Source organism: Accipiter gentilis, chromosome 9 (genome assembly GCF_929443795.1).
Source record: "Accipiter gentilis chromosome 9, bAccGen1.1, whole genome shotgun sequence".
In the NCBI taxonomy this organism is placed as follows: Eukaryota; Metazoa; Chordata; class Aves; order Accipitriformes; family Accipitridae; genus Astur; species Astur gentilis.
The window spans coordinates 18291436-18300141 of NC_064888.1; the positions used below are offsets into that span (position 1 = coordinate 18291436).

General features: G+C 53.8%; 1 protein-coding gene across 1 annotated transcript; it reads left to right on the forward strand.

Annotated features, from left to right (window-relative positions):
- Positions 1 to 4112: 4112 nt before the first annotated feature.
- Positions 4113 to 8319, forward strand: ZNF503 (zinc finger protein 503). The gene is made up of 2 exons (XM_049811153.1): positions 4113 to 5060; positions 6164 to 8319. Exons 1-2 carry the CDS (start codon positions 4749 to 4751, stop codon positions 7682 to 7684), a joined length of 1833 nt encoding a protein of 610 aa, XP_049667110.1. The 5' UTR covers positions 4113 to 4748; the 3' UTR covers positions 7685 to 8319.
- The last annotated feature ends 387 nt before the right edge of the window (positions 8320 to 8706 follow it).

Below are 8706 nucleotides of genomic sequence, written 5' to 3' on the forward strand. Positions count from 1 at the left end.
TTTCTTATCCGAAGTATTATCATTCCGGGGGGGGGGGGGGGGGGGAAGAGGTGCACCATTTACAAAAATCAATTGCAATGTATATCTTATTAAAACCTTGGGGTAGATAGTGAAACGCAAGCACTACCAAAGCAAATAAATTTGACGCACAGGACGGACGGACAGACAGGTAGCTGAATTGTGTTTGTGTTATGCATGGAAATATAGCCCAGACGCAACACAGCAACTGCATTTCTGTTAATTAAACGTTTAACCTTGTTCTAAACGGTAGAAAACAGAGGGGGTGGAAAGAAAAAAAAAAAATCTAAAGGGCCTGTAGGGTTGTTGCTGTTCAGTTTAAAAGACTAAACGCCCTTTTCCAACATGATCTACAGAAGCTGACACTTCAATGGCAAGAGAGCAAGCTCGCAGAGCAGGCATGCTGGTGCCGAGGTTTCTGCAGTTCCCTCTCCCAAGGGAAAAATAGTCAGTCCGGGTTTTTTGGCTGATCCTGACCAGGGTTTGCAGCTCGCCAGCCTGACCTGTCAAGCGGATTATTTTAGAGGGAGATTAATAGGGGAGGCGGGCTGCAATAATAATCGTTTTGTTTGATGTGACAACTTTGATAGGCGTTGATTTACTTACAAACTGATAGGCTTTTAATTGAGCGCCTCCATCCAGCTTGAGATGAAAGGAAAACCGCATTGAAAAGCTGCCCGAGTGCCCTCGAGCCTCAATACTGATTAGCCATCTCGACAGTGAATAGTTCAAGGCATTTTCAAACTTTTTTTCCTCTCTCGCTCTCGCTCTCCTCTCCTCCTCAAATATCTGCCAGCCCACTCCTTTTTAAGAGAAAATAAATCATTTCCATTGTGTGCAAATAAAATCGACTTGACATGCTTGCCAATAGCTGGTAGGTAAAGGAAAGTGTGGACTGGCACTTGTTAATTAATTCCTCCTTTGCTCTCCCTTTTTTTAAGTTACCATTTTCCTTTGTAAGAGGAGGAAGACGGGTTCCAACCCTTAGGTTTGTTTTTGGTTGGGTTTGTGTTTTTGAGGTGGTTTGGGTTGGTTTTTTTGGGTTTTGGTGGTGGTGGTTTTGGTTTGGTTTTTTTTTTGAAGGAGAATAAAAGCAACAGCCACCAAAACTTCAACAAGACTACACAAGTAAATGCCAAACAGCAAACCGTCTCCACGGACTCATTAAACAAGGATCCCTCGCGAAGGTAACGAGCAGGACGGAATCCCTCTTCTTCAGCTCAAGAGAGGAAAGGAGCCCGCAGCAGCCAAAACAAAAACTACGCACTGCTTTCAAGCTGCAGCCCCGCTGCCCGCCCGATCCTACGCGTGTGCATCCTGACTCGGAGACCCTCGCTGGGAATCGTTTTCTGCCTGTGTTAAGCACAGTGAATAAGCTCTCATAGCTCAGAAATTCTTTGGAGGGGGCAAGGGGGAGGGGATGTCTTGGGGCTGATTTTTTTACAAGCCTCTACATAAAAAGTTTACAGTACTGAGTGTGATTTAAATCTCATTTCAAAGGCTGAGCGGGGGGAAAAAAAAAAAAAAAAGAAAAGAAAAGAAAAAGCTGTCCTCTGAAGTTACTAATTAAATTACCCTCTGATGCTTCTACTTCAGCCAGAAAGATCGGGGTTCGTGCTGTTCCCCCTCTCCTTCCCCGCGCTTTTCCCGTCGGTGCGCTGCCTGTTTTACACATGTACCGGGTATCGCCTTTGCTTCCCTGGCTTACAAATAAAACAACTCCTTCCCGAAATCATCCTCACCTCCACAAGAAAAGAGAGAGGGAAGGGAAAATGGGGAGGGGAGAGCCTTCCCACAGCTGACTCTACCTTAAGACAATTAATCTTTAGTCTTTCACCCTGGGAGGCAGGATAAATACAACGAGAAAACAGATAGGAGTCTCCCCGGTCCTGTAAGGAAAACAGCTGTTCCAAGCACTTTAATGCAAATGAACACAAATGAAGGTTTCAGCTTCTTTTTTTTTTTTTTTTTTTTTTTTTTTTTCTTCCAGAGTTTTACTGCACTCCATTTATCAATTGGACTTGACAACAAAAGAAAGAACTGGGGGAAAACCTGGGGCAGATTCAAGTCACTTCCACTCTATATAAAGGAAGGGGGGGAGTTCCTTGAGGGCAAGTTGTAGGTCTTGCCAGTCCTATTTCAATATCGGGTTTTATGCAAGATTTCTTTCTCTACACCCCCCACACTCTTTTAATTTTCATGGTCTTGTACGATGACCGCGGTAACTGCAAAATGAAAGTACGTTTATGACTTTCCACTGAGAAGTTGTGGCAATAAGCCCTACTTTCAGAGAAAATACAGAAATTCAAAAGTTTGTTAAAATTAATTGTATCTTTACAGAAGGTAGAGGACTTCCGCATATTTACCTTACTCCATACACTATATTAAAAGAGTAAAGTGGTTTTAATAGAAGACGGCAGATACACTTACTTGGCTGCGGGATTTAAAGGCTACAGCTTTACGGCGCGGGGGGAGATATCTAGGAAAACCTGCCTTATGTTTACCTCGTAAGAAGAGCAGATCATTAAAGGCTATCTGACGCATCTGTTAGGGACTAGGGGAGATCGGTGTTTCAAGGGAGGAAAAAGGACTTGGTTCAGCAGATACAAACGCGAGAAAGTGAAAGTCCTTCCTCTCGCCCACCCCTTCCAGGATCAGCGCCTGTTCTGGTCGGAGTCCAGGTCAGGAATTGGACGCGACCCCGAAAGCAGTTGCCTTGTTCTTCACTTGTCAAACGTGTTTTATCTCTAAGTGACCTTTTTGTTAATGTTGTAGACTGTGTGGGCCACCATGTCAGATCCGGAAACAAAAGTAAAAGATTGATTAACACATTTTGCCTGTGAAAAAATGTTATGGGATGAGGAGGTGGGGGGATAGTGGGATGCGAAGTACAAAGAGAAAAGAAAAAGGCAATCCAGGGAGAGGCAGAAGCGCTGCGGACTCCGCTCGGGGCATCCGCCGACACGGTAAAACCGGGGTTCAGGGCAGAGGACTCGGTACGCTTCGGGAGCGCGCAGACACAAAGCAGGATGTATATACCGCCCGGGCGGATACCGTGTGCATACCCACGAGGTTCTCAGCGCAGCCCAGCTGAAATCAAACACAAACGGTGAACAGATATTCTAGCTAAGGCGAGGGGCCGCCTCCCCAGGCCCCCGGTGCCGGCGACCGGGCCAGCCCGGCGGGTGCAGGGACGAAGGGCTCTTTTTCGAAGGAGACGCGGAAGGAAGGGGAAGAAAAGCCCGACAGCCTTCCCCGGCCCCGCGCCGCGCCGCGCTGCCCTGCGTCCGTACAGGGCCGGGGAGGGCTGCCGGGCGCTGGCGCACAAATCGAGTTTACTCGAAGCATTTATTCCGTAAATTGAATGGCTTTTTCTCCCAAGGAGCCCGTCTCTCCCTCTGTTTGCCTTCTTCCCTCTCTCTCTCTCTTCCCCCCTTCAAGTCACACCAGGCTTGTAATCAGCAACAAAAGCTGACATAAATCAAGGGCGGATTGACAGGGGCTGACAAATAACTGATTGATTGCGGTTGGGGAGCACTGACAATTGACGGCGGGGCGGAGAGACCCGAAAGGCGGCGGCGGGCGGTGCGTGACAGCCCCGCGTGTGACGACCGGCCTCCCCCAATCCCGCCGCCCTCCCCGCGCCGCCGCAAGCCGCGCCGCAGCGCCCCGGCTCCCGCCCGCCGCGGGCGGCGACGTGCAGGCCGGCGCTCTGCAGGTTCTCGTCCGAGCCTACCCCCGCGTTGTGGGGCGGGAGGGGCGGGAAAAACGCCCCGCGCCCTTCTCCGGGGCCTGGAGAAGGACGCGGCGCGGCGGCGGCCGAGCACACGGAGCTGTCCCGGCGGGCTTGCCCCGGGGCGGGCGGGGAGCGTGGGCTGGGCCTGTAAGCGCCGTGCGTGGCGGACGGACGGCGGCAGGCCGTGCTCGGGGGGCTGTGCGCGCAGCGGGGCTGCGCTCCCGGCGTGGGGGGGGGGGGGGGGGGGGGAACGGCGGAGCCCACCGGCAGACGCGGCGCCCCTAGCCCCACGGCCGCCCTCGCTGCTGCCGGGCTATCCACGCCGGCTGCAGAGGAAAAAAAACGTTGGCAGCGCGTGATGTGAAACACAGAATTAACGCCCAGCCCGTCCTAGGAGCGAAAACAAGGAAGGAGGGGAGGGGAGAGGGAAGGCGGACGAGAAAAGGAAGGGAAAAAAAAGAGCGAGAGACCATTAAAAACAGAGAAAAAAAGCCCTAGAAAAGGGAACGTCACATCCCCTTGACCCTCCAATCACCTCGGGGTCCCATTTGATTGGAAGGCGGCAAAGGCTTTAATCTCAGACTAATTCAGCTGCTTTTGAAGTGAGTTTCTTTGCCAGATCCCGGGCTGGATGGGCAGCGGCTCGCATCACAGCTGAGCGGCGGAGGCGAGCGCTCCGCGCCGCGCCAGCCGGGGGAGCCGAGAGCGGCCGAGGGGGACAGCGGCACACGCTCGCAGCCTCCACCCCCGCCCCCAGCACAGCCCAAGGATTACTCGGCTTTTTTTCCTCTTCTTTTTCTCCGGTCGGCTCCCCCTTTCCCTCCCCCTCCCCACCCACGCCCTCCCCGCCAGAGAGAGCCACGGGACATTTTATGTTTGTTTTCCTGCTCGGGGGGCGTGTGGCTTTTTTCCCTCCTCGCCCGCAGAAAGCGAGCGAGCATTTCCGAGTGCGAGCGGCGCCACTTGCCCCAGTTTTCATGCGAGGTTTTGGGTCATGATCACATCGCCCTCGCTTTCTGCTATAAGAAGTAGTAAGCGCAGCAGCAGCCTCAGCGAGCCCGGAGGCAGCCCCCGCCGCAGCCGCAGCGCCGCCGACCTCGCCGGGCCGAACGGGCACGCTGGGAATAACGGCAGCAGCGCCGCCGCCGCCAAGCCCTGCTTCCACGCCGTCCCCCCCTCGGACCCGCTACGCCAAGCCAACCGCCTTCCCATCAAAGTCTTGAAAATGCTCACTGCGCGGACTGGACACATTTTACACCCCGAATACCTGCAGCCTTTACCCTCCACGCCCGTCAGCCCCATCGAGGTAAGGACCTCGGAGCCGGCCCCGGCCCTTTCTCCCCTCCCTGCCCGGGCGCTCGCTCTGCATGGCGGCTCCGCCAGCCTCCCTCGGCACTTTCCTGCGCTCTGAAATGCGGTTACACCAGGAAACGGGCTGCTTTTGATCAGAGTTAGTGCGAGGAACCGCTCCTGGTTGTTGCTTCCATGTTTACTGGGACGATTTCTAATTCCTGTGTAAATTAACTTTTAATCTTTGCTCTTTTTAGCTTTTTTTTTTTTTTTTTTTTTTTTTTTTTTTTTTTTTTTGAGAGGAGGGGTGAGTGGAAGGCAACGACCCGCTCTGGGGTCACGATCCGGCCACGCAGTTAAGCAGCGCTCCGAGTGCCAAACAACCTCGCTTTTGCAGGGACCGTTGGGGGGGGGGGTGGGGAGGGGGGGCGCGGAGAGGGTCAGGTTCAAGCGTGGGTGCGGCAGGATAACTTTCAGCTCTCCGACCGTTCCCTTTCAAGTACCGACACGCGTTTGTACTTCGGGGGCCCTATTCGCCCCGTCTCTCCTCTGTCGACGTTGTCGGTCCCCCTCTGAGTAGCTCGCTGTTTGCGGGACCGAAACTCGAAACGGCGCGGGTGATGGGCAGGGTGTGTCCGTGGGAATGAATGATTTCATTAGGGTCTCTGCGGAGCCAGGACACCCCTCTCCCCCGGCGCCCGTCTCGCCGGCTAACTCGGGCTCTGTTTATAAATAGCGTCAGCAGTCAGGGTGCAGAAATGCTGCAGTCGCTATAGTTCACGGGCGGGTTTGTGCGCCTGCACGGCCGGAGCGGCGGGGAGACAAACGCCGAGGCGCCGAGCTCCGCGCTGCCCGGGCCGCTGCCGGGGAAACAGCGGGCGCTGAAGGCGGCCGCGGTGGGCTCGCAGGGGTATGAAAAGCCCCAGCCCTTTATAAAGGCTTTGTGGAAAATGGTGCATGCAGGGGAGGGGGCTGTCAGGGTGATGAATGCGCACAAAATTGTTCATTAGTTGCATTACGCTGCAGAAACGTACGGGACAAGCGTCCGAGCTATGCCCCGGGGTTTTTCTTAGACCCCGATTAAACCTCTGTCTTTGTGTGTCCTTCTGATTTCCGCAGCTGGACGCGAAGAAGAGTCCCCTGGCCCTTTTGGCACAAACTTGTTCGCAGATAGGGAAGCCGGACCCGTCCCCTTCCTCCAAACTCTCTTCGGTCACCTCCAATGGCTCCGGAGGCGACAAGGACTCCAAGTCGGGCCCCTTGAAGCTCAGCGACATCGGCGTGGAGGACAAGTCGAGCTTCAAGCCGTACTCCAAGCCGGGCGCGGAGAAGAAGGAGCCGGGGGCGGCGAGCTGCACGGGCGCCCCCGCCGCGGGGGTCGCGGCCGGGGAGAAGTCGGGATTCCGGGTGCCGAGCGCCACCTGCCAGCCGTTCACCCCAAGGACAGGCAGCCCTAACTCCAGCGCCTCCGCCTGCTCGCCGGGGCTGCTGCCGGCCGAGGGCAAAGGCGGGGAGGACAAGAAGGACTCGGAGGGCTGCGGAAAGAGCGGCAGCTCCGGCTCGGAGGGAGGCCCGGGCACCACCAGCATCAGCCATAGCCGGATTAGCGTGAGCTGTGCCGGGATTAACGTGGAGGTCAACCAGCACCAGGAGAGCACACCGGGCTCCAAGCCCATCGCCTCGGACTCCGCCTCCTCCTGCAGCAGCACCACTGCCACCTCCTCCACCTCCGTCCTGGGCTCTGGCCTCGTGGCCCCCGTCTCCCCTTACAAGCCGGGCCAGACCGTCTTCCCCCTGCCCCCGGCGGGCATGAGCTACCCGGGGACGCTGGCTGGAGCCTACGCCGGCTACCCACCCCAGTTCCTGCCACATGGAGTGACGCTGGACCCCACCAAATCCTCCAGCCTGGTGGGGGCCCAGCTGGCTGCTGCCAGCAGCCTGGGCTGCAGCAAGCCGGCAGGGTCGAGCCCGCTGGCGGGAGCGTCGCCGCCGTCCGTGATGACGGCGAGCCTGTGCCGAGACCCGTACTGCCTGAGCTACCACTGTGCCAGCCACCTGGCCGGCGCTGCCGGCGCCTCCTGCGCCCACGACCAGGCCCTCAAGTCCGGATACCCCCTCGTCTACCCCACCCACCCTTTGCACAGCGTCCACTCCTCGCTGACCAGCGCTACGCCGCCCTCGCTGGCCGGCCACCCTTTGTACCCCTACGGCTTCATGCTCCCCAACGACCCCCAGCCACACATCTGCAACTGGGTGTCGGCCAACGGACCCTGCGACAAGCGCTTTGCCACCTCAGAGGAGCTGCTTAGCCACTTGCGGACCCATACTGCCTTCCCGGGCACCGATAAACTCCTCTCCAGCTACCCCAGCTCCTCGTCGCTGGCCAGTGCAGCAGCCGCGGCCATGGCGTGCCACATGCACATCCCCACGACGGGCGCCCCGGGCAGCCCGGGCACGCTGGCCCTGCGCAGCCCACACCATGCGCTGGGACTCGGCAGCCGCTACCACCCCTACTCCAAGAGCCCCCTGCCCACCCCTGGGGCCCCTGTGCCCGTGCCCGCCGCCACCGGACCCTACTACTCCCCTTATGCACTCTACGGGCAGAGACTCACCACAGCCTCAGCCCTGGGGTACCAGTGAGCGCAGGCAGTGGGGCTTTGACACACAACACAGAGGCTAGCGGTGAGGGAAGGAAGCCCTGCAAAACTTTATAAAAGTTGGAAAGAAAAAAAATAATCAGACTTTTTATAAAATAGTGTTCATTTGAGGACTGGATCCATGAGCACTGTATTTATTTATGTTAGCTTCAAGCGGGACAACGAATCATAAAGTGCATTACTTAACTGAGCTCAATAGGTAAAAGTGGAACACCCATTGTAGAATATAAATAAAAAAGATAGAGGTCTTCTCTTTAATGTTACTTTAAAATTGCTATGATTGTATTGTACGTTCTTATTTAATGTCTCATTGAAACAAAAAAATTTACATGCATGTTTGTTACTAAAAAACAACTCGCAATTTGTCAGTTATAATTTCAAATTGCAATTATTTTTAAGGTGTATACCCTTGAAAGAGAATTGGTATTTTTTTGTATGTATTCTGGAAGAAAAACAAAAACAATTCTATTCCAAAAACCTCATTTGCCTTATTTTGTTCTTTAAAAGGAACACTTAACTATTTTTAATTTTTAAGTCCACCCTGTAAAAAGGGTTAAGTAAGGTTTACGTCATGTACTAAAATAGACAATGTATCGCTTTAAAGATTAAAATTCCGTATATTTGATGTATTAAAAGGTTTTACTTTTTTTTTTTTGAATACGCTTTGATTCTGTTACAAAACCTGAGTAGGTCTTGGATGGAGGCAACTGCTAATTTCTCCTTAAGCGTTTATTCAATTTTAATTAAAAATAAAAAAAACAAAACCCAAAAGTTTTTTTATTGTAACCTCAGGGTTCTCTCTCTCTCTCTCAAGGAAAAAAAAAAAAAGCGCACATGGGAGTATTTTTTTTTCCCTTCAGTAGAATTCGTAGGCACGAAATAGGAAAACTGAGAATCGGTTAAATCTCTTTCACTTTCCTAAGGAAGATTAACTTTTAAAAAAAAAATGTTTTTACTATGAAAACCTGTTTTTTAAAACTGGGTTTCAATTAAAAGACCTCGTTC